Source organism: Trachypithecus francoisi, unplaced genomic scaffold (genome assembly GCF_009764315.1).
Source record: "Trachypithecus francoisi isolate TF-2019V2 unplaced genomic scaffold, Tfra_2.0 Lachesis_group20, whole genome shotgun sequence".
NCBI lineage: Eukaryota > Metazoa > Chordata > Mammalia > Primates > Cercopithecidae > Trachypithecus > Trachypithecus francoisi.
Window position 1 is genome coordinate 33,334,364 of NW_022681466.1, and position 26,219 is coordinate 33,360,582.

Below are 26,219 nucleotides of genomic sequence, written 5' to 3' on the forward strand. Positions count from 1 at the left end.
CCAGATCCAAGTTTATTTTTATAATTTTTTTTTTTTTTTTTTTTTGAGACAAGGTCTTGCTCTGTTGGCCAGGCTGGAGTGCAAAGGCACAATCATAGCTCACTGCAGCCTCAACCTCCTGAACTCAAGCAATCTTCCCACCTCAACCCCCAAGTAGCTGGGACTATAGGTGTTGCCACCACACCCAGCTAATTTTTCTATTTTTAGTAGAGACTGGGTTTCACCACGTTGGCCAGGCTGTTCTGGAACTCCTGGCCTTAACTAATCCACCTGCCTCATGAGAATGATACACTATTTAATTTTGGTAAAGTCATTTGTAATACTCTTCATAAATAAGTACTCACTAAATATTGGTTAAATTGTTCACTACTTTTTATTTCCTTCACCCATAATTTGGAGGAATTAAGCACTTGTAGGGTATTTTTATGGCACTTTCTTTTCCACTGCAAGTTTTTCATATTTAATAATAAAACTTTTCATTTATAAAGTACTTCACAATGTTTAAAGCAGTTTTGCCTACATTATGTACTAGAAGTCATCATGAAATTTCTTATTCTCATAATCTCAGAAACTTTAGTCATTTCAATTATCCCTATTAAAGAAGACAAAACAAAAATTCAGCTAACACAAAGTTATCTATATACTGTATACTATAAAAATATCAGTGACACTTACTTGTTCTTTTTTTAATGCCTCCTTCCTAATCCTTACCTTAAACACTTGGAGACAACTCCCAATTTATAATTTACATCAAGCTAAAATAAAATATTTTAAAAACAGCATGTCCAAAATTATAATAGTTTAACAAATAGCAGTTCTATAATGAATATTAACTATAATATTTGTAGTGGTTTTAGTGAATAATATATGAGTACTTCTCATAAAATTTAGAGCTAGTAGTTTCCATGAGGATTGCTTGAAACTTGGAATACATTTTCCAGGCTGGAATGCAGTGGCACAATCATGGCTCACTGCAGCGTCAAACTCCTAGGCTCAAGCAATCCTCCACCTCAGCCTCCCAAGTTGCTGGGATTACAGGTGTCAGCCACCATACCTGGCCATCTTGTTTTCAAAGATTGTACAGATATTTTGGTTCTTCAAAGAAGTAGCTGGGCAAATATGGGGGGAAAAATTAGACCTTAACCATTTTCTATGTAACATGGTAAAAAAAAATTTTTTTTAATTTCTAATAGGCAAAATGATCAAAAGTGCAAAATCATCCTTACTTCATGTAATTCCCTCCTTTTTATTTTCAACTCCATTCACCAAAAGAGTAACAGCTCTGAAAATCTGTAAAACCCAATCTAGATGATTTTAATATCATTAAAGCATTTTGGGAAAATAATCCCTTTCACTGCTATATTTAGGTGCAATAAGCCAATGATACAAGTATACAGTTGGATAGTAATACAGCTAGAAAATAGTGAGTACTATTACAAACAGTCACCATATTTATAACTTTGTTTTGTGTGTATACATTTAGTTTTATTGTAACAAAGCAACTTGTCCACTTTTAACCTTTAAAAACTGAGCCTCATCTTTCCTTTCCAGTGAAACAAAAATAAAATTTAAAAATAAACAGGAAAAAAATTACAATAGAGAATGTCAATTTCAAATAAGATCCTATAGGCTTTGCTGATTCTTCCATTGAGTGGCAGGGCTCAAGTCATCATTAGGAGAGAATTTATTTTAAAAACTGTCATCTTAAACTGCAAAGGATGTCTGTCAAATATCACAATTAAACATGCAAAAGGAGAAGCCATGTTGTCAAAATGCCCACTCAACCCACCCAAACATTTCAAACCCACCCTGTGCTGACCTTCTATAAACCCATTTTTTTAAGGTTTTGTTTTCTGTTTTTGTTTTTGTTTTTTTAAACAAGAGAAAGTAGACAGATACATGTTGATAAATGCTAAATGTCCATATTCACACAGAGACACAGTGTACTCTCTGAGCTGAATATACAGAGAAAGGAGTAAAAAAGCTAGAATTCTGGGCACTGCCCACACAAGGGGTCTCACACTTTCCAGCTTCCAGCAGAGACAAGAGAGCAGGTTTTTCTTTTTTTCAACAGAGCTCAGCGGTGTTGATTCCATACAGTTTTTGTTCAGACAGGAAGGGATAAAAATGAATTTCGAACAGAAAGGGGTAGAGACTCTTTTCCCACTGTATTCTGCTCAAGGTATTTCCCCCAAATAAGGTGAGAACCATGAAACAGAGAAAAGAGATCTCAAGAACAGGGCAACTGAGCACAAGAGGAAAACAAACAACAAACAAAACAAAAAAACCCTGCAACTTGCTCCCAGGGACTGGAGAACATTTTTAAAAAGGAAGGTCGGAATCCATCAGTGTTCTATTAGTCATCTTCTCCTTCATCCTTCTCTCCTTCCTCCCCTTCATCATCATCTTCATCTTCATTTTCCTTCTCATCCCCTTCTAATCAATATCTTCTTTTTTTTTTTTTTTTTTTTTTTGAGGCAGAGTCTCGCTCTGTCGCCCAGACTGGAGTGCAGTGGCGCAATCTCGGCTCACTGCAAGCTCCGCCTCCCGGGTTCACGCCATTCTCCTGCCTCAGCCTCCCGAGTAGCTGGGACTACAGGCGCCCGCCACCTCGCCCGGCTAGTTTTTTGTATTTTTAGTAGAGACGGGGTTTCACCATGTTAGCCAGGATGGTCTCGATCTCCTGACCTCGTGATCCGCCCGTCTCGGCCTCCCAAAGTGCTGGGATTACAGGCTTGAGCCACCGCGCCCGGCCTAATCAATATCTTCTAATCCGTCCTCCTCTTCATCATTATCATCATCTTCTCCTTCTTCGTCATCCACATCGGGAACCAAGTAGTACTGTAATGGGTTTGGCCAAATATCATCTTTGATGACCTCTCCTAACTCATCAGCACCTGCATCAGAATGGTCAGTAAACTAGGTAAAGAAGCTCCCTGGTTCTTCATGCTGCTTCTTCCTGCCTGCTTTATTCTGCGTTTGACTTGAACGCTTTGTCAAATCCTTTCCAGATTTCCATTTGATTGCAGTGGACTTTAAAGATGGATCACCACTCTCATTCAGATGAAATTCTTTGGACAGAACTTTATTTTCAAAGTAAGGATTTTGATCAAAATAAAAATCTATTCTGTAACCTGATTAAATATATTCAAATTCTGTCACTCCAACTCTGCTCAAATAATGCAGTGCCGCTTCTTCCTCCTCCCCAAGCAGTGCAGACTCCTGTGGATGGTTGATAAATGTTGTTATCCAAAAATGTGGGATTTTGGTGATCAATTCTGATCTCTTCTGAAAAAAAATGGTTAGCGGAGTTTGTTACATTTCTGTTCTGCTTTCAAAATCTCCTCACTGGCTTGTTCATTAAGTCTGTTTGTTTCATTTTGGATTTCATCAATGTGTTCAATTGCTTCTTGCTGTTTTCCTGAGGTCTCGTCGGCCCTGTAGTGGCTGGAGTTGAGCTCCTTTCTACTGACTTTGGCAGCGGATGCCGATGTGGCGACTTTGGCAGCGGATGCCGATGTGGCGCGGTTGGAAGGTGGGGGCGGGGGAAGGGAAGGCGAAGGTGACTGGCAGGCGGCTTCCCCCTCACCGCACACGCGCAACGCGGGCGCTCGCTGGGTCCGGCCGCCTCCTCCCAGCGCTGCCCTCGCGGCCTGACTACAAGGTACCGGCTAGGGCTGCATGCGGGACCCGGTCGGGGCTCCTGCTCGCGGAGGGGACGCGGCGGCAGTGGCTAGCCTCCCTCGCCCAGATTTATAATTTTTTTTTGAAACGGAGTCCTGCTCTGTCGCCCAGGCTGGAGTGCAATGGCGCCATCTTGGCTCACCACAACCTCTGCCTCACGGGTTCGAGTGATTCTCCTGCCTCATCCTCCCGAGTAGCTGGGATTACAGGCAGCCGCCACCATGCCTGGCTAATTTTTGTAATTTTTTTGGTAAAGACAGGGTTTCACTATGTTGGCCAGCCTGGTCTCGAACTCCTGACCTCGTGAACCATCCGCCTCGGCCTCCCAAAGCGCAAGGATTACAGGTGTGAGCCACCACGCCAGGCCTAGATTTATAATTTTTAAATGGCAACAAATTACGCCATTCCCTTTTCTTTTTCTTTTTCTTTTTTTTTTTTTTTTGAGATGGAGTCTTGCTCTGTTGCCCAGGCTGGAGTGCAGTGGCGCGATCTCGGCTCACTGCAAGCTCCGCCTGCCGGGTTCACGCCATTCTTCTGTCTCATCCTCCCGAGTAGCTGGGACTATGGGCGCTGCCACCACGCCCGGCTCATTTTTTTGTATTTTTAGTAGAGACGGGGTTTCACCGTGTTAGCCAGGATGGTCTCGATCTCCTGACTTCGTGATCCGCCCACCTCAGCCTCCCAAAGTGCTGGGATTACAGGCGTAAGCCACCGGGCCCGCCCACTCCATTCCCTTTTCTAATTTACATTTCTTCTACTTTAAGTAAATATGTTTTTGAAAAAATATTTAAAATGAAAAAATATTTTAGCTTTCCCTTTAGTGCCACCTGGGAGAAATGGTCTAACAAAAGACTTCCAGAAATTGCTTCCAGATTTACATAACTGAAAAAATTAAAGATCTTAGATTATTAATTCACAGGGTAAGGAATGCCCCCTTTCTTCTCTTTCTGGTCTTTTCTTAAAGCTTTGACCCTTGTCTTATTTCTATTGCCTCATTTCATCATTGTGTAAAAAGCATACCACATGATGAAATACATGCCACTGCTATCGTGTTTTTGCAAAATTGAAAATACATGTGAGGCCAGGTGCAGTGGCTCACACCTGTAATCCCAGCACTTTGGGAGGCCGAGGTGGGTGGATCACGAGGTCAGAGTTCAAGACCAGCCTGGCCAACATGGTGAAACCCAGTCTCTACTAAAAAAAAAAAAAAAAAAAAAAATTAGCCGGCCATGGTGGCAGGTGCCTGTAGTCCCAGCTACTTGGGAGGCTGAGGCAGAAGAATCACTTGAACCCAGGAGGTGGAAGTTGCAGTGAGCCGAGATTGCACTACTGCATTCCAGCCTGACAACAGAGTGAGACTCTGTCTCAAAAAAAAAAAAAAAAGAAGAAGAAGAAGAAGAAAATACATTTGAGTGAAACGGTAAGATTATATTGCAAAATGTTTTCTATTAAAAAAGAAAAAAAATGGCCAGGCAGGGTGGCTCACTCCCGTAATCCCAGCACTTTGGGAGGCCAAGGCGGGTGGATCACCTGAGGTCAGGAGTTCCAACATGGCGAGATCTCATTTCTACTAAAAATACAAAAAATTAGCTGGGCGTGGTGGTGGCGCACGCCTGTAATCCCAGCTACTCAGGAGGCTGAGGCAGGAGAATTGCTTGAACCTGGGAGGCGGAGGTTGCAGTGAGCCACGATTGTGCCATTGCACTCCAGTCTGGGCAACAAGAGTGAAACTCCATCTCAAAAAAAAAAAAAAAAAGAAAAGAAAGGAAAAAATACATAACTTTTTTTTCCTCCCAAGAAGCAAAACAGATGATAACTATCATAAGCATTCCCAATTAGTGGCTTGGGATCTACCAGCATGTTCTCAATGCCCTTGGTTGAGTTCCAGGTCAGTTGTCATTGTCAGGTTTCTCCTTCTCTCTGCTACTCCCCAGTTCTTAGCTGCCTAGGAATAACATTGCGGAGATCCCACTGTTCACCAGGTTTTTACTAAAGAATTTAATGTTCAGAGAGTATTTTTTTTATTAAATATCATTACTGAGATAATAAATGATTTCATTATGAGGTAATCTCACTTTAAGATTAAACCATATTAAATATATAAGACATATTAAAAAAAAAAATGCGGCACCAGGGACAGAGTTAAAATAAAGTTCTGGGGTACTAAGGTTTTTTGTTTTTTGTTTTTTTGTTTTTAAGACGGTCTCTCTGTCGTCCAGGGTGGAATGCTGTGGCGTGATCTCCGCTCACTGCAACTTCCGCCTCCCAGGTTCAAGCAATTTTCTTGCCTCAGCCTTCTGAGTACCTGGGATTACAGGCGACTGCCACCGTGCCTGGCTAATTTTTGTATTTTTAGTAGAGTTGGGGTTTCACCATGTTGGCTAGTCTGGTCTCGAACTCGACCTGAAATGATCCACCCACCTCACATTCCCAAAGTGCTGGGATTACAGGCATGGGCCACCACATCCGCCCTTGGGGTACTAAGTCTTAATTTCATAACTAGGACACATTTTGAGTATACAAGTTTCACTAACAATACACACCTTTATACACCCAACAAAATTTTCACAACCCTTACAAACACAATGAAATTTTATATATTGTTTAAAAATACCTCCTGCTAAGAAATCTTTGCCATTTCTTAGATGCATATTCCTACTGTTTGTGTTAAAGCAGAGACAATAAAATGCATTTAAAATATATATATGCTCATTATAAACAACCTTAAATAGAAGGCCATGAACCTGAATTTATCATACCTGTTGGATAGTAGGCTTGCGAGTACTGTGCTGAGGGTGTGTAGTTACTGTATTTTTGGGAGGAGCTGACCATTGTTTGAGGACCTTGTTGAACATGGACAGATGTGGTGCTGGGTTGCAGCGTATAGGTAACCTCAGCTGGAAACCTCTGGAGTACAGGAAATGGAACCCCTTTATCTGAAAATGTGGGAGATGTCTCCACTTGTCCAGGGTGCATTCCAAGGGAGTTCTGCCATATCCTGTGAGGAACTGGGGTCCGATCTAAACCTTTCAGAGGGAAAGTACTGTGGTCATGGGATGGAGTTGATACGTAGGAGTAAGGAGACAAACTATCTCGCCGAAATGACCGGTGAAATTGTCCTACAGCCAGTGGTCCTGCAGAAAAGAGGAAGAGCATATTTACTAATTTTGCATTACACCACCAGACATAGTAAACCAAAGGTCATAAAATATACTACTCTTCACCTATCAGCCATTTTTAACACAACAGAAGTTTAGTTTTGGTAAAAACAAATTCAGAATCAAGAATATGAGACATATAACGCCGAAAGAAGAATCGAATAAACCTTTGTTTTCTCAGTGTAATAGTCATAAAAGATAAAGTGCCTAAATTCTAACATTAAATCAAATGTTAAATCAAATATTCAACATTAAAAGCCTTTTATACTTGATTTGGCCATCTTACCTTTCGCTTTATTTGCCTGACCCAGATTTTTCTAACGTGTAAGCTACTTCCTAAAAGTTTTCCATTCAGGGCCGGGCGCGGTGGCTCAAGCCTGTAATCCCAGCACTTTGGGAGGCCGAGACGGGCGGATCACAAGGTCAGGAGATCGAGACCATCCTGGCTAATACGGTGAAACCCCGTCTCTACTAAAGAATACAAAAAACTAGCCGGGCGACGAGGCGGGCGCCTGTAGTCCCAGCTACTTGGGAGGCGGAGGCAGGAGAATGGCGTGAACCTGGAAGGGGGAGCTTGCAGTGAGCTGAGATCCGGCCACCGCACTCCAGCCTGGGCGACAGAGCCAGACTCCGTCTCAAAAAAAAAAAAAAAGTTTTCCATTCAGTCTTTCAAACAATTTTGTAACATTAATAATAGGCATAAAAATAAGCTCTCCACCAAAAAATAAAACAAATGGGTATGGAACATATAACAAGATTTAAAAAAATGTAACCTTCTTTGCTATCTATCTACCTACCTACCTACCTACCTACCTACCTACCAACCGGATCTCACTCTGTCGCCCAGGCTGCAGTGCAGTGATGTGACCTCGGCTCACTCTAGCCTCAAACTTCCAGGCTCAAGCAATCCTCCCATTTCAGCCTCCTGAGTAGCTGGAACTATAGGTGCACACCACCAAGCACTGTTTATTTTACTTTTTGTAGAGACAAGGTCTTGCCACGTTCCCAGGGTGGTCTGGAACTCCTGGGTTCAAGCGATCCTCCTGCCTTGGCCTCCCAATGTGCTAGGATTACAGAAATGAGCCACTGTACCTGGCCTGTTTTTTGTACTTCAAAGGAAAAAAAGAAAAATCATTTTTAAGAGGCCTATCATTTGAATACATTCAATCTCCTGAAGTAGGATTTTTTCCCCCTGCTAAAGACCTCTTGATTTCAGGGCTCCAGAATTTGTGTTGTGTGTTATGTGTTTATTTTTGGCATCAATGTTTTATTCTTTTTTTTCCTTAGACTCTTGCTTTGTTGCTCAGGCTAGAGTGCAGTGGTGTGAACATGGCTCATTGCAGCCTCGAACTCCTGGGCTCAAGCAATCCTCTCACCTCAACCTCCTGAATAGCTGGAGTTCACACATGCACCACCACACCCAGCTAAATTTGTTTTGTAGGCAGGAGCCTCCCTATGTTGCCCAGGCTGGTCTTGAACCCCTGGGCTCAAGCAATCCTCCTGCCTTTGCCTCCCAAAGTGCTGGGACTACAGGCATGAGCCACCATGTCTTGCCCTCCCTTTCAAATTTTTAAAAATGATAATCTTTGTAGAAAAGTCAGGCTTGAAAAGTTTGACTTAGTTTCCTCTTTCATTCCTTAAATCAATCATTTTCCATGATTTTTCTTTCTTCAGAGTCTTTCCAGTAGTATCCTTTCCCAGATGTCAGTGGCTCTCAAACATTGGTTTACATCTGAATCACCTGAAGAGTATGTTAAAAATCCACAAATCCAGGCCCAGAGATTCTGATACTTGTCTTCTCTTCATTAGCAATGTAAAAAGGAATAAAAAACGGAGATAAGGAAGAGAGAGAAAGGGCAACAGTATGTAATGAAGGACAAGAGAATATAAATGGTGCAGAACTATACATTATGATTCTTGAACATAAACAAAGCTAGCCTAATTTATTCCTAAGGAAAGTTTTGCATTAAATCATGTGACTGATTCACAAGTTCCTTTCAGTTTATTAAGCTAATCTGTAAAACAGAGGGAAAACCTATTATGTGCTACTTAAGTATTAAGCTACACGTTGAAAGTTGACACTCAAATATCTGCTTTTCCAAATAATTAGATTGTAAACCCATTCAACAAGTTGCAAATCTGTCATTCTATTTCTGTGGTTTAATTTCCTTTAAAGAATAAAGCAGGCCAGCCATGGTGGCTCATGCCTGTAATCCCAGCACTTTGGGAGGCCGAGGCAGGCAGATCACTTGAGTCCAGGAGTTCGAGACCAGCCTGAGCAACATAGTGAAACCCTATCTCTACAAAATATACAAAAATTAGCTAGGCATGGTGGCGTATGCCTGTAATCCCAGCTACTTGGGAAGCTGAGGCAGGAGAATCGCTTGAACCAAGGAGGTGGAGGTTGCAGTGAGCTGAGATTGAGCCACTGTACTCTAGCCTGGGTGACATAGTGAGACCCTGTTTTAAAAAGAGAGAATAAAGCATTATTGAGTCCAGGAGTTCAAGGTTACAGTGAACTATGCTCATGACACTGCACTCCAGCCTGGGTGACAGAGTGAGATCCTGTCTCTTAAAAATAAATACTTAAACAAGTAAATAAAGCATTAATGCCAAAAAGAAAAAAATACGTACATATGAACAACACAAATTCTGGAGCCCTGGAAATCAAGAGGCTTTATCTAATGCGGGGAAAAAAATCCTACTTCAGAAGATTAAATGTATTCAAATGACAGATCTCTTAAAAACTATTTTTCCTTTCTTCCTTTAAAGTACAAAAATTAGACCCTGTCTATTTTTTCTAACCCTGTCTCATCCTTCTAACCCCAGCACTTTGGGAGGCCAAGGTGGGAGGATTGCTTGAGCTCAGGAATTTCAGACCAGCACAGGCAAAATGGTGAGATCCTGGCCAGGTATGGTGGCTCACGCTTGTAATACCAGCATTTTGGGAGGCTGAGGAAGGCAGATCACTTGAGGTTAGGAGTTTGAGACCAGCCTGATTAACATGGAGAAACCCCGTCTCTACTAAAAATACAAAAATTAGCTGGGCATGGTGGCGCACACCTTGTAGTCCCAGCTACTCGGGAGGCTAACGAAGGAGAATAGCTTGAACCCGGGAGGCGGAGGTTGCAGTGTGCCAAGATTGCGCCACTGCACTCCAGCCTGGGCAACACAGCAAGACTCCGATTCAAAAAAAAAAAGAAAGAAAGAAAGAAAAAAGAAAAAAAAAGGTGAGATCCTGTCTTTACAAAAAATAAAAAAATCAGCCAGGTGTGGTGGCATGCCCCAACAATCCCAGCTAGGAGACTGAGGTGGGAGGATGGCTTGATCCTGGGAGCTCAAGGCTGCAGTGAGCCATGTTCATGCCACTGAACTCCAGCCTTGGTGAGAGACGGAGACTCTGTCTTAAAAAAAAAAAAAAAAAAAAGCATAAAACAGTTTTTATGCTGCTTGACTACCAATTCCGCAGGTACACACACTTTGAATCCACCACTGACAACGCCTCCTTTTTTTTTTTTTGCTCTTCACAAGAGGTGTTTCTCCATGTCCAAAACTACCCATTGCTTGATTTCTCCTGGGATGTTCACATGCCAACACTACATACTGCCTACAGAGTACAACAGCTCTGCCCTCTTTGGGGATAAACTGTTGGTGAATTTTCAGGCTGTCAATAACTTCAGCAGCTAATTAAAGAATTCTCGACCTCAAATTGTTTTATATCTGTCTACTTCTATTATGATAAACTTGGAGTGTTGGCCAATTAACTATTTTAGATGCTGTTAAAATTAGAACACAGTCAAGATTAGAAGGGCATTCTTTTAAGTCTGTTTTTTAAAATAAAGAACCAAGACATGTTCAGCCCTTATTTATTCTTCTGTTAAGGGTTACCTCATAGTGGTCAATTCAGATCAACATTACATCACCTATATGTCCTCAAAATAGCTTTAAGATATATTGGCAAAGTTTTAATCCAGAATTCTGGAAATAGAGGGCAGGATGAAATTGTGTTCTTAAAAATTCTATTTCTTAGGCCGGGCGCGGTGGCTCAAGCCTGTAATCCCAGCACTTTGGGAGGCCGAGACGGGCGGATCACTAGGTCAGGAGATCGAGACCATCCTGGCTAACCCGGTGAAACCCCGTCTCTACTAAAAAATACAAAAAACTAGCCGGGCGAGGTGGCGGGCGCCTGTGGTCCCAGCTACTCGGGAGGCTGAGGCAGGAGAATGGCGTGAACCCGGGAGGCGGAGCTTGCAGTGAGCTGAGATCTGGCCACTGCACTCCAGCCTGGGCGACAAAGCGAAACTCCGTCTCAAAAAAAAAAAAAAAAATTCTATTTCTTTTATGGAAGTGCATCTGAGTTAATCAATTCCCAGGAAAGAATCCAAAAACTTGCCTCTTGAGAGCATGGTATCCCCGGGCAAAAACAGGTTATCCATTTCTCAGACCTGCTACTTAGTTTAGAATATTTTAACAAATATCGTAAAATAAACTGTTCCTAAAAACAAAATAACAAAAGTGCACAAAGGAAAAACATGCAATCTCACGTTTCTTATCAAGTAGACTCTTGGAAGGTGAACAGTACAGTTGGTTCAGTGGCTCTAAATAAAAGAACTAGGTCCTAAAACAGAGGATTCTATTATAGAGAGAGAAGTATTCAATCCATACACAGAAATAGAACACAGAAAAAATGGAGACTAAGCAGTAGCAGTGTAGTCAGGCACACAACCAAGGCAAGATTCGAGAAGAAGAAAAATGAGATGAGGAAAAATAGAAGAGCCAAGGACTTAGAACATGGAATGAGAACAAAACAAAGTTGTATTCTTGAACAGCTCTGTTCAATTATTCAAGTTCTAGTATGCTTGAACTTACAGCAGAATTACATTCCACCTGGACCAGTAACACAATTCCCTGGTGAACCAAACCTATGGTATAGACAGTCCACACCTGACATACCTTCTGCACACACCAACAGGTAGAATGGTAAAGAAAAACAAACAAACAAACAAAAAACACCAAACAGGAAAGACATCAAAACAATAACTTAGTTATACATGGATTGACATATAATCTATACTGAAACACCATGAATGTATGTTTTTCAACAAACAGTAATCTTTAAATGCTGACCAACTGAACTATAAGTGAATAAAATCAGATTCCAGATGGCCCTGAATTTCTTCAATTAAAATGGACTCTATCCTTAAAATATAACTGGGTGTAAGATAGTTGAGGGAAAAAGATCAGAGAAAAGAGCAAGTGTTGGTTTTTATGTGTGTGCGTATGTATGTATGTTTCTTTGTTTGAAGTGGTTATCCCATTTCTCCCAAAAAACACATTTTCTAGTCTTTTCTCCTTATGCCCACCAGACATGCAACCTGAAAAAAAAAAAAAAATCCATGTCAGAGATTCTACCAAATGTATGCCATGGTATTGTTTCCATTGCCTTGCCCCTTACCATTCCCTACCAAAATCAATGGCCATCACATGGAAGTGCGCTAATATTCCTTTAGGACATTCTTATGCCACTGCTGTTTTTTCAACTTACTGTTGGAATTTTAACCTAATCCATTATCTTCTAAACTCCACAGTGGACAGATAACCTAGTTCCTTATCTTCTAAATTCCAAATGAACCAAGTACTGTTGTCATTCGTAACCCTGGGAGAAGGTTAAGTTGAACATAGTGTTATTTTATTTGTATATTTAAGCTTTTCATTAACTCAAAAATAACCCAGATTTCTTTTTTTCTTTTGAGACGGTGTCTTGCTCTGTCACCCAGGCTGGAGGGCAATGGCATGATCTTGGCTCACTGCAACCTCCGCCTCCCGGGTTCAAGTGATTCTCCTGCCTCAGCCTCCCGAGTAGCTGGGACTACAGGCGCCCGCCACCACACCCAGCAAATTTTTATATTTTAATAGAGACAGGGTTTTACCATGTTGGCCAGGATGGTCTCAATCTCTTGACCTCGTGATTCACCTGCCTCGGCCTCCCAAAGTGCTGGGATTACAGGCATGAGCCACCATGCCCGGCCCCATGGGATTACATTTACTTTATAGTAAATCCATGTTAACATGCTGAAAGTGTTTTTATTACTCTCCTAGTTGAAGGTAAAGAATGAATTATTATTATATCCTGTTGGTTTCTTGGTATACTGCTTCACATCATGGACTCTTTAAACAGAGAAATGGAATATCGCCACCCTTGCCTTCCTGGAAGAGGGGGAAGAGCATCAAAAAATCAAGTCTACAGGCCTGGCGCGGTGGTGCTCACGCCTGTAATCCCAGTACTTCCAGAGGCCAAGGTGGGCAGATCACTTGAGCCCAGGAGTTCCAGACCAGCCTGGGAAACAGAGTGAAACCCTGTATCTACCAAAAATACAAAAAATTAGCTGGGTGTGGTGGCCACACCTATAGTCCCAGCTACTCGGGAGGCTGAAGTGGGAGGATCCCTTGAGCCTGAGAGGTGGAGGTTGCAGTGAGCCAAGATCTCGCCACTGCACTCCAGCCTGGGGGACAGTGTGAGACCCTATCTCAAAAAAAAAAAAAAAAAAAATCAAGTCTATAAAATAATTTGGCCATGTGCAGTGGCTCACACCTGTAATCTCAGCACTTTGGGAGGCCGAGGCAGGCAGATCACCTGAGGTCAGGAGTTCAAAACCAGCCTGGCCAACATAGTGAAACCGCATCTTTACTAACAATACAAAAATTAGCCAGATGCGGTGGCAGGCACCTGTAGAATCCCAGCTACTCTGGAGGCTGAGGCAGGAGAATCACTTGAACCCGGGAGGCAGAGGTTGCAGTGAGACGAGATCTTGCCATTGCACGCCAGCCTGGGCAACAGAGTGAGACTTCATTTCAAAAAATAAAATAGGCGGGGTGCAGTGGCTCAGGCCTGTAATCCCAGCACTTTGGGAGGCTGAGGCGGGCGGATCACCTGATGTCAGGAGTTCAAGACCAGCCTGGCCAACGTGGTCAAACCCTGTCTACTAAAAATACATAAATTAGCCAGGCATGGTGGCACGCGCCTGTATTCCCAGCTACTCAGGAGGCTGAGGAATGAGAATCACTTGAACCTGAGATATGGAGGTTGTGGTGAGCCGAGATCGCGCCATTGCACTCCAGCCTGGGTGACAAGAGCAAAACTCTATCTCTAAAAAAATAAACAAATAATAAAAAATAAATAATTCACTATCACAGAGGGTTTCTGAACTTTTACTAAATACAGATGTACACCAAAAAGTTTTTTCAATACTGAAAGATTGTAGCCAATAGAGAAAACTTCAAAGTCTGTAAATGTGAGCTTTCTAAAATTCTTTTTAAACTAAAACTTGACAGCCGTAAAGAAAACCATTTTTGCCTTATGTTTATCTAATCATAACCCTTTAAGGAAGCATCAAGCTGTAATTCGCTACAATGAAAGAAATGTGTAGCTAATTCATTCTACATAGGAACTATATCTTGTAAGCCATGATGTATCGTATTTTTGATCTTAAGGTATATAAACAATGTCTACCATTCTACACATCACCCAGAACTCTAAATCTGATGATTGTCTGAACATTTCTTCTAAGATTTCTTAGATGTGACAATAGGTGGAAGGTGGCAGCCCTCTTCAAGGACAAATTTCCACTGCAGGCACCTTTTCCAAAACTTTCCCTTGGCTACTATTGTAATGTTCTAAGTTCTTTTTTTTTGAGACGGAGTCTCGCTCTGTTGTTCAGACTGGAGTGCAGTGGCACTATCTCGGCTCACTGCAACCTCTGCCTCCTGGGTTCAAGCGATTCTCCTGCCTCAGCCTCCTGAGTAGCTGGGATTACAGGCGTGCGCCACCACCACGCCCGGCTAATTTTTGTATTTTTAGTAGAGATGAGGGTTCACCCTGTTGGTCAGGCCAGTCTCGAACTCCTGACCTCATGATCCACCCGCCTCGGCCTCCCAAAGTGCTGGGATTACAGGCGTGAGCCACCATGCCCAACAGTAATGTTTTCAGTTCTCTTGACTATGATTTTGTTCCGTCCCGCCTTAATGTAGGGTGACTCCACTCTGCTTCCCACGGGAGCAAAGGAGCCCCTTCTGTGTTTCTTCCAGACCCAATGTTTCAACGAAGGACTCTTCAGTCTACATGTTTACAGTGGACAGTGTGGGTCTCAGGAAGGTAAACGGAGGCTTACAACCAGGTAACTCCTGGGGTTCAAACCGGGGACAAGTAGAAGGGAGCCTAAGAGGCGGAGGTCCCTTTTGCTGCCAGTGGGCTCAGAAGGGGCTGAATGCTTATGGACCCTCCAGGGGAGGGCCGGTGGCCACCGTGCTGGTGCCGAGAATGGTGGCGGTGGCAGTGGCGGGACCTTCAGTCTCTGGGAGCACAGTGGACAATGGGTCCTGGGCGCCTTTCGGACTCCCCCAGCGTGAGGACGTGCGAAAACGCGCCCTCGAGGGGCGGTTGCTCCCCGCCGCCCATGTGCCCGCTGTGGGCGAGGGCAGCCCAGACTCACCGTGAGGCTCCGGCCGGGGCCCCGCGGGCGGCGGCGGCGGCTCCTGGTGCTGCAACGGGGCGGCGGTGGCGGCCGAGGCAGCGGCGGCGGCCGAGGCAGCGGCGGCGGAGGCGGAGGCCGAGGTGATGAGCAGCCGCTGGAAGCGGTTGGGCTGGCGGCAGGGCACCTCCAGGCCGGCCGCCAGCTTGGCCTTGTTGGCGCTAGTCAGGCGCTTGAGGTGCACGAGCAGCTGTGGCTGGTCGCGGCGGAAGTGCGGGCTGTGGAAGTGATGGAGCGGCCCGTCCCCTGCCGGCCCGCCGCCCCCCGGCTCCGGCCCCGGCCCCGCCGCGCCCGGCCCGCCCAGCACCACCTTGCGGAAGCCGTAGAGGTTAAGCTGGCGGATGAAGCTGGTGAAGTTGGTGGTTTTGAAGAGCTCGGGCTCGGCCCCGGCCCCCGCAGCCCCGCCGCCGCCTCCCCCCGGCCCGGGCGGGCTGAGCAGCTCGGCCTCGAAGAGCGGCTGGTCGATGAGCAGCCCCTCGCCGCGGCCGTCCCAGCGGATGGAGCGGTAATGCGGACTGTTCACCAGGCGCCACAGCTTGGCAGGGAAGTTGTTGGGGTTGATGCGGGTGGAGAGCAGTGCCTCCTCCATCGCCCCGATGGGCTCGGGCGTCGCCCCCCAAGCTTAGCTCTCCCACCCCGTTCTCGATCCCTCCCCGGCCTTCGCCTCGCCCTGCCCGCTCCTGCCGGCGCCTGTCTGCCGCGTACCAGGGACCGTTGGCGCACGAGGCCCCGCGGCGCCTCCCAGCACGGCCAATGGGGCCTCGAGTTCCCGCCACGCGGCGTGGGCACCTCCCCCTCGGCGGCCGCGTGCCCCGGCCAGGCCCGCCAGACGCCTGCGGGACCCAGGCAGGCGCCCCTTCCCCAGGCGTTCCCAGACTTGAGGCCGGGAAGGCTGCCCGCCGGGGAGTTGTAAGTCCTGTGAAGAGAGAAGCCCAGTTATCCACCGTGGAATACCAAGAGGCGTGTGTTTCGGCCCAGCCAACTAGTGGGGACTTGGAATGCAGAGAAAGTGTGCGTTAGGCAGCAGAGTCGGTCATTCTGGGGACCAAAGGGTCTGGTCTGTAATCTTTACTAAGTGGAACTGCTCACCTCTCAAACAAAAATGATGCCACTGGAGGTATAATATCTTGAGTAAACGAATTCACCTTTTAGATAGTAGCCTTTTGTATCTTTAAAGATACACTCTTTTAAGCCAGTATTTTGTTCAAGACAATTTACCCAAGGTTAGATGAGAACTGAAGTCCCTGAGAAGAGGGAATCACAAGAATCTAAGTACTCTCGTGTGCCTGCCCAACCAGCTGGTGGCATTTTAGACATTAAAGATAAAGATGGGACAGAATTCTACGGTATCCATAAGAATCGATCCCTAGGCAATCAATAAATAAGAATGTAACAAGAGCTGTGCTGATTCAAAAAGAGAGGTTCATTTGAAAATGGAAATTGGCCGGGCACAGTGGCTCACATCTGTAATCCCAACACTTTGGGAGGCCGAGCCGGGTGGACTGCTTGAACCCAGAAATTTGAGACCAGCGTGGCCAACATGGTGAAACCTACACTCTACTAAAAATACAAAAATTAGCCAGGACCTGTAGTCCTAGCTACTCGGGAGGCTGAGGCAGGAGAATCGCTTGAACCCAGAAGGCGGAGGTTGCAGTGAGCCGAGATCGCACCACTGCACTCCAGCCTGGGGAACAGAAAGAGATTCCATTTCGAAATAAATAAATTGGAAATTGCTGGGAGAGAGGGGTACAATGTTCTACTCTTCTCATGGTCAAAGAATAAGTGAATATTAAGGTTTTTTAGAAATGAAAATAAACCCAACAAAGCAGCACTAATATAGAGATTTTATTTAAACTGTATTGAATTTTTACAGCACATTGCATTTTTGTCACAACGCAACTGCACAGTTTGGATTTTTGGCCACATCATGTCACTTACACCCACAACAGCTCTGAAAGGAGTATTTAATGAACACATCTGAGCCAAGAGCCCAGGGTCTCTCTCCGAGGCCATGCAGTTTGTTCACTGATGGGACAGTCCCTCAAAACAGCCACACTAAGTAGACAGATACAGTCTCCCCAAATGTTACCAATCTTACTCCCCTTGAAAACAGGCAGAGTGAAGTGCAATGAAAGTCAAGTTAATTAAAAAGCCACTCACAACTGGCAGTAAATTGTAATGATTGATAAAATGCTTAAAATAATTTTATGTATCAGAAACAAGGAATAGCTTGTTACTTTTTCAATGATCTCAGGAATTTTGCAGACACAAAATCTCCATTATTCAGCTCCATTTAAATGAAAAAAAAAGTTCCGCTAGGCTGACCTAAATACGCCAAAACTTTTTAGGTTACATCTATGGCAAGTACAAAAGAACCACAGATGCTTCTCTGTAGGACTGAAAAATTCAGGGAAATAATGATTCTTGTTCTAAATGCAGATTCTAGTTATTTTGGAATGAAATGCTGTTTTCTAGAAAGCAACATGAAAGTAGCAGTGAGAAAGATGACTTACCATCATTTCAAAACAGGATAAGCCTAAATGTAATTTACCATTTATATGTCAACAAATTAAGGAAAACGTATAAAGTCCTAGTGGTTTCATTATAGGCCAAGGAGACTGTATCTGTCCCACCCACAGTACATGGCTATATCACTGTATCTTTTGGTTAAGTGCCACTGGTACATATTAAGATGAAAAAAAAAAAAACCAAAATAAAAGTTTTAAAAAACCAACAACGTTTGGTCCAAATGGACACATGTTCTCTCCCGATTTTGGTATCAAGGCTTTATTCTCTTCTGTTTGGGTTCCATTGTTAAGTGCACAGAAATAGACAGCAGCATTTGTACTGAAACCCTCACATACCAAACAGCATATGCTAGGAGGTAAAAACCAAACGCTAAATTCTACCCTCAAGGTGTCAAGTGTTCAGGATAAGAAGCAATGTGATCCAGAGGAGGCAGCAGCCAAGGGAAAGACAACATGGGGGAAACGGGCAATGGAACAACAACGAAAACCTTTGTTTTATTTTCATGCCAGGAGAGGATCAAGGTGTAGCTCCTGTGTTAGCACCAGGACAACTAGGAAGAGTCAGGCGCAAAGGGTAGGGCACAATCAGCAGATGTTTCACAAGGATAATTTTTACTTTTCCCTTCTCATTCTTCACAGTGCATAACTCAAGAGCTGCCACTGTGTAACAGAGACGACTGCCTTCACAGCTCAAAATAACTCAATCAGCAGAGTTTTCCTCTGCTCCCAAAAATGGCTCGCTCCCTAGAACTGTCCCCCTAAACGGAATATTCACCAATGCTGGCTGATGAGCCAACTGAAAAATACACTGAAACCTCCACTTGCTGAACCAGTCTTCAAACCAAACTCCACAGAAAGACAGTACTAATGCAACTAGAGGGAGTGCCTCTAAAAGACTGAGCCTTCATGCACAGACACAGAGCACAGAGGTACAGGATATAGTTCATCTCAAATAGGACAGGAATTCCTATCTTGTATACTATAATCTGCTTTTGTCAAGGTGGAGGAGAGATGGGTCTGGTTATCACTTGGAGTTTGGTTATACGTATGCCATTCTATTGCTGTTTGGGGCACTTTGCACCAGGTAACATCTATGCAATCATCATCTTGTGACCTCCATGAGAAAGAGGCTGGAGTCACCAACTCAACATTAAGCTTCCAGACCCTGGGTCTGTGTTAGGACCATTACCCCAAGGTGAGGGTCTCACCAGTAGAGGACCTCCTGCCAAATTGCAATTCCTCTGCTCCAGTTTCATGATACCAAGGAGGATTTCTCAAGATGGTATCTCTGAGCTCTGTGATTTCATGAGCCACACCAACGAACCTTCCTAACTACAACTGAAGCAGATCCTCCCTTCAAACCTGCTAAAGTTGGACAGGTCATCTCCCCGGCATTCAACTGGAAGCTGTAGCAATGGGTTTCTTCAGCTGTTGGCTCATGAGTTCCCTGGCACGAGAGACTTGAATGTGTTCGTAACATGAGTTACAGACGAGAACTGGGTCATAGAGTTGCTGATCAGGAATGGGCAGCTTCAGGTGGCAGCATCCAGCACAAAATACATTCCCACAATTTCTGCCAAAGCACAAAGACGGAAGAGTTCATCAGAAATGCCAATATACTAGCCAGGTAGGGTGACTCACACCAGTAATCCCTGCACTTTGGTAGGCTGAGGCAGTAGAATTGCTTGAGGCCAGGAGTTTGAGACTTGCCTGAGCAACATAGCAAGACCCCATCACTAATAAAAAAAAATTAATTAATATTAGGAAATGCCAATATACTGAGAATGAGTGATACTAAATGGAAAGTTGGGGACAAACAAAAATAGTTTCTATAAAGAGGTATCCACTTCCAAACGAATTCCATTTAGTTCTATACATATGTATTGCACTGTTTTTGTTTTTGAGACAGAGTCTCGCTCTGTTGCCAGGATGGAGTGCAGTGGTGTGATCTCAGCTCACTGCAACCTCCAACTCCCTGGTTCGAGCTGTTCTCCTGCCTCAGCCTCCAGAGTAGCTGGGATTACAGGCACACGCCACCACACCCAGCTAATTTTTGTATTTTTAGTGGAGACAGGTTTCACCATGTTGGCCAGGACGGTCTTGATCTCCTGACCTCGTGATCCGCCTGCCTCAGCCTCCCAGAGTGCTGGGATTACAGGCGTGAGCCACTGCACCTGGCCTGCACTGTTTTTTAAGTCATACTAAATCATACAAAACATCTTACCTGCAATGGTGTCTTCGTTTGGCCAACCAGAATTCACAGTCACAGTTATAGCAGTGTGATGCCATATGGTCTGGAACCCAGCGAGTCACCTAATAGAAGGCACAAGGAAAAATTCCTGGTCCTTGCTGACAGACTGGAAGAGCAACACTGCAACAAGGAAAGCATCCCAGGAGAAAGTGACAAGGCTTATCTTCGTAACTGGCTACCACTTGCCTACCAGGTTGACACTCCTCTGGGAGACAGCTCAGTCTACAACATGTCATTCATCTCTGGGAAGTATGATGACTCATTGGCTCACATAAGTACCCACCACATATGTGCCTAAACATACCTCAGTCTCTTTCTTATCAACAGGTTCCCAGCTTGCTTCTGAAAGGCAGTCTTCACTGTGATCAGAGCCAAAATCCTCAGTATCACTGCCATCTGACTCCTTCAAACATGTCTGATGAAAAGGCAAAGACAACAACATTATCTTCATCATCATTAACGCTTAGTGTTTACCATGTGTCAGGCACTGTGCTAAGTGCATTACATACATGAACTTATTTCTCATGACAGTCTTACAACGTATACTACTAATATCTCCATTTTACAAATAAGAAAATGAAGCCACAGAGAAAGTTAAGAGCTGATATGTAGTACAACTGGGATTTGAACCTAGTATTGTGGCTTCAGACTTATACTCTTACCAATATGCTACACCACAGCATAGAAAGACTCTCTTGTTACGTTCTAAACCAGGGGTTGACAAGCTATGGCCCACAGGCCAAACTAGCCCACTGCCTGTTTTTGTAAATCAGGTTTTGTTGGAATACAGCTGCATTCATTCATTTACATACTGTCTATAGCTGCTTTTTGTTTTGTTTTTGAGACAAGGTCTCGCTCTTTTGCCCAGGCTGGAATGCAGTGGCATGATCACGGCTCACTGTAGCCTCAACATCCTGGGTTCAAGAGATCCTCCGACCTCAGCCTCCTGAGTAGTTGGGACCACAAGCATCTGCCACCATGTCCAGCTAATTTTTTTGTAATTTTTGTAGAGATGGGGTTTTACCATGTTGCCTAGGCTGGTCTCAAACTCCTTGGCTCAAGCGATCCACTCACCTCAGCCTCACAAAGTCCTAAGACTACAGGCATGACCCACTGTGCCTGGCCTACGGCTGCTTTTGCACAACAGCAGAGCTGAGTAGTTGCAACATAGACTGTATGGCCCACAAAACCTAAAATAGTTATTATTTGGCCCTTTACAAAAAAAAAAAGGTTTGTTGATTCCTGTTTAAAGCACCAGAGAAGTGAGAAGCAGGCAAGTGGGGAGCACCTTAACAGAACAAAGGAGGTGTCTGAAAATGGCAAGATACCATGGGGAGGAAGCTGGCTCCTAGAAGCTCCCCAAGGACTATGGTGCCAGAACCTGAGGCTGCCCAACACTGCACAGCCTACATAGTCTTCATCTCTCACCTGGATTATTCCAAAATGACCTTACCAGTCTCCCAATCTGGGTCTCAACTGCCTCATTAAAACTGTACATTGTTGGCCCAAGCACAGTGGCTCACACCTGTAATCACAGCACTTTGGGAGGCCGAGGTGGGTGGATCACAAGGTAAGGAGATCGAGACCATCCTGGCTAACACGGTGAAACCCCGTCTCTACTAAAAATACAAAAAAAAAAAAAAATTAGCCGGCCCCACGACTACTCAGGAGGCTGAGGCAGGAGAATGGCGTGAACCCGGGAGGGTGGAGGTTGCAGTGAGCTGAGATCGTGCCACTGCACTCCAGCCTGGGTGACAGAGCGAGACTCCATCTCAAAAAAAAAAAAAAAAAAAAAAATTGTACACTGTTGCAAGAGTGCAAGAGTCATTTTCTTAAAGTACAACTCTGATCATATCATGCACTGGCCTAAAATTTTATTGCCTTAAGGGTAAAATCCAAACAAGAAGGGCACTCAAGCTGACCCTGCTAATCTCCATCTACTTCTCCAATGTCACCTCCCAGCACCCTATCTGTCTCTTATAGCCCCAGTGTGTGTATGCATGCATGTACACATATACACTTGCATGTCCCATCCTTTTAAGCCATATCATTGGAGTACCTATTGCCACGATGCTTCTGCAAATGGTGTTTCCTTTTCACTGTCTACTTAGCTAAATATCACACATTCTTCAGCACTCAGCTCAAGCATCACCTTCTCAAGAAAGCCTTCCTTGACGTTTCACTCCATTCCAGCCCTCTAACACCCGATGCCTCCTCAATCATAGCACTTAAAAACATCATTCTAATTGCTTGTTTTTCATCCTATAGTCCCGGCACCTAACTCAGTGGCACACAGCAAGTACCCAATGAATAAATGCTGAATGGAGGGAAGGCTGGATTAACAGACTAAATAATGGGTGTATGGCAGTTGGTGACTACTTACAAAATCATCCTCATAGTCCATGGGAGGCTCTGCTGGAGGGGCACAGCAGTGACGGATATCCAGCCTCATCTGAAGCTCACGCACCTGTCGACGTAGCTGCTCTACCTCTTGCTTGTACCCTGCTTCGATTTGCCGTAACCTATGCTGGATCACATCCGTGGGAAAGGGGAGTCCATCATCATCCAAATAGAGAGGAGGCACTGGAGAAGGACACGTCAGTGGAACAGGCTTTGTGCTAGAGACTTGCTTTGGGTGACTGGACAACCACATCCGGTTCTTTCCTCCTGGGCCAGTACAATGTCCATTGGAATGACTAGAACAGACAGGTGACTTCATACCTTCTCTCTGAGCCCACTGGCTCCCAAAGCAGGGCCCTGTGGCCCGCATCTGCTTACTGTTTGGCCTCTTGCTACAACAGCCATAGGAAAGCAGCCGCCGAGGGGTGGCCTCCCCACTTGGGAATGAAGTCACCATCCCTTGGAAGCTGTCCCAGTTGGACCCTAGAAAAGAGAACTCACTGATCTGGCTCTGAGAAATTGGCTTCCGGACCAATTCCAATGGCATTTTCCCAAAGCGAGGATTTTCCAATAACTGCCCATTCCTATTATTTCCTCTTTTACCAATGTCTTCCTCCCCATGAGTCAGATCTGGCACAGAACTCGGTTGTTCCTGGTGGGAGATACTTGCCACAGACCCTGAGGGATCTTGGTTGAGGAAGTCAGTGCTTGGGCCTAGAGGAGTTTGGCAGGCAGCAATTGGTGGGTTGCAAAGGGTGCTGAGGCTGTGATCGAGAACACATTTGTAGGGCACACCTAGCATGGAGTCTGGCTGGGCCTGTTGGGGCACACCTGTAGGAGAGTCCTGGGAAGACTCAGGAAAATTACAAACTCCATCACACTTGTTAGAAATGACCTTGGAGAGTGCACTGACAGCTTCTGTTTCAGGACAATGTTCAGGTGGCTCCCCTATGCCATCTAAAGTCCTACCCACCTCATTCTGGGCAGAAGGGTTGGGAGCTGGTCCCTTAGTCTCTTGCAGGACTTTGATCTCAGGATCAGAGGTGTTGCTCTTCATTTCCCGAGGCACTGCGGTATTAAGCAATTTGTAACTTGGAGAACAGTTTTTGTGACTCTTGAAAGGTTTATTGCTCAAGTAGTCTTTCTGGCTGCTGGGCAGAGGAGGAGGAAGACCCACTTCTCCTACAGTCTGCTGAGGACCTCCTACCCCAGAGTCCACAAAGGTTGTCTCTGATCCCTCAGGATTGCTGTGCCAGGGCTCCAGGCCTACCCTGACCTCCTGACAGTGGTTATTCAGGTTAGGGTCACTGGATGTACGAGTCAGGGGGCTGCTTGTGTCACAGGCAGAAAGAAGATCATCCATGGATCTGGTTTTAGGTAATCTGGAATGACAAATATAACACCTCCAGGTCAGGAGATGGGCACTTGCAATACAATATATGGAGCTGAATCAATGGAGCAATGTCAAAGCCAGAGTTTAGAAATAATGACACTTAAGAATACTTAAGTTTAGAAATAATGACCCTTAAGATCACAAATAACCAATGTTCACTGAAAGTTTATTCTGTATAAAAGGCATGAGACATGGACCCTGTCCTCCGGAACCCAAAAATCTATCCTCAGCTTTTGTCAGCACTCAACCTACCAGTCTCCCTGGGCAATCTCAACCACTACAATGGTTTCAGCTGCCTTCTATGCCAATGCCTTCTGAATCTACTGTGCCAGTCAGGACTATACCTGAGACTCAAACCCAATATCCCACTGCCTCCATCACAATAAAACAGAAAGAAGATGGGTTTTGGAGCTAGAACATATTGGCTCTGACACTAATTAGCTACATGACTACAAATAAGTAAATTAACCTCCCAGATACTTGGTCTTTCCCTTTATACAATGATGATAAGAAATCATACCTTGTAGAGATGCTATGAGAATTCAAAATATAGGCAACCAACCACAAACATAATAACCACAAACTTGATTAAGACAACACAACTCCCTCAGCACTGCTCTTGATAACCACTTAGCAGCAGTGTGCTCCTCTGATTCCCAAGGCCCCACGGAAACTTCCCCTGGTATATAGCACTCAGAGCTCTAGAGGCATTCATATATACCAGATGGGTTAAGGGACATTTTCAAGAATGACCATCCTGATTATTAATGCAGTTCAAAGTCCTTAGAGCAATGAAAACTTGAGGGAAATTCACCAGGGAAACAGTAGAGACTTCACTGGCCTCCTATTTTTAGATGGCTCAGTCAGTTCAGCCCATGCGGAAAAATCCCCCAAAGGCAGAGTTACAACGCAGCTTATTTTAAGTAATTGATTTTTGAAACTTAAAATAAATGTTTTATACATATTTGATATAACTTTTATGACCAATTTTGATTTTTTTTTTAATGGTATGAAATTCCAGGAAGGCAAAAACAGTCGTTATAATTAGAGTTCCTGGAGTCCCATAGGCAGGGCTCAAATCCCAATTTAACAACATCTTTGCTGTGTGACTTTAACTTCTCTAAGCCTCAGATCCCTCATCTATGGAATAAAGGTTAAAGTACCTAGCTCTTAAAGCTATTATGAAGATTAAACAAAAGAATCCACATCAAAGCACATTGCTCAGTGCTTCCTATAACACATTATTGCACTTCATTGTTTACTTGTTTAACTCCCTCTGCTGAAGTGTGCTGATGGCAGGACTCTGTCTTATTTGAATCCCCAGCACCTAGCACACTACCAGGGGCAAATGACTTGAGAAATGAATGAATAAGCTCAAAATACCACATCAACTTTCCACTGCTAGGTGCCAATTGAATGTGTGATATACATCAGGCATCTTGGTGGATCTTCTTAGACATCCAGACAACCAGGGTCCACCCAAGACCTAATGAATAAGAACGGCCAAGAGTGAGGCCCAGGGATCTGTATTCTTTTAAGTGCCATAGCTGACTTCTTTCTTTTCATTTTATTTTTTATTATGGAAACTTTCAAGCATACAAAAGAAGTAAAGAATATGCCGGCCACAGTGGCTCACTCCCGTAATCTCAACACTTTGGGAGGTCAAGGCAGGCAGATCTCTTGAGGCCAGGAGTTCAAGACCAGCCTGGCCAACATGGTGAAATCCCATCTCTACTAAAAATACAAAAACTAGCTGAGTGTGATGGTGCACACCTGTAAACCCAGCTACTACTTGGGAGGCTGAGACATGAGAATCGCTTGAGTCTGGGAGGCAAGAGGCAGAGATTGCAGTGAGCCGAGATCGCACCACTACATTCCAGCCTGGGTGACAGAGCAAGACTGTCTCAAACAACAACAACAAATAGAAGACTATAATTAACTCCGATGTGTTCTTCGTCCCAATTCAAATAACAACATTCTGCCATCCTCCACAACTCATTCTATGTGTACCAAAGGTTAATCAGCAATGTTGACAGAGATACTAATACCTGAGTTTAGAACAAGGAGAGCGAGCTCATCCAGCTAGGTGGTCAAGGAAGGCTACACAGAGAGGGTAGGATTTGAGATGGGTATACAAGAATGTGTTTATGACTTTAATGGAAGGATAAGAAAAAAGACAGTAGGACATTTTTGATCTAGGGAAAGGTAGAATCAAAGGTAAGTCAGGTCAGTTGTTACAGAGACCATTTCCTTTAAAATCTTTATACCAGTTATTCC

At 44.4% G+C, this 26,219-nt stretch overlaps 2 protein-coding genes and 1 pseudogene across 4 annotated transcripts in view; all 3 read right to left on the reverse strand.

Moving 5' to 3' along the window:
* HSF5 (heat shock transcription factor 5) overlaps positions 1-16,801 on the reverse strand; it is a 67,442-nt gene extending 50,641 nt beyond the window's left edge. Inside the window, exons 1-2 of the mRNA XM_033183657.1 lie at positions 15,332-16,801; positions 6,444-6,818 (exon numbers count right to left, since the gene is read on the reverse strand). Coding sequence (XP_033039548.1) covers positions 6,444-6,818; positions 15,332-15,959 — 1,003 coding nt within the window. The 5' untranslated portion in view covers positions 15,960-16,801. The remainder of the gene's footprint in view (positions 1-6,443; positions 6,819-15,331) is intronic.
* Positions 1,821-4,089, reverse strand: LOC117066553 (annotated as a pseudogene).
* A 398-nt stretch (positions 16,802-17,199) lies between the features above and the next one.
* The window catches only part of MTMR4 (myotubularin related protein 4), a 28,471-nt gene continuing 19,451 nt past the window's right edge, over positions 17,200-26,219 (reverse strand). Inside the window, exons 15-18 of one of the 3 annotated variants that reach the window (XM_033183658.1) lie at positions 22,533-23,931; positions 20,454-20,564; positions 20,123-20,211; positions 17,200-19,471 (exon numbers count right to left, since the gene is read on the reverse strand). In XM_033183658.1, the coding sequence (XP_033039549.1) occupies positions 19,294-19,471; positions 20,123-20,211; positions 20,454-20,564; positions 22,533-23,931 (1,777 nt within the window). In that variant the 3' untranslated portion in view covers positions 17,200-19,293. The remainder of the gene's footprint in view (positions 19,472-20,122; positions 20,212-20,453; positions 20,565-22,532; positions 23,932-26,219) is intronic. The other 2 variants (XM_033183659.1, XM_033183660.1) reach the window with 2 other exon arrangements.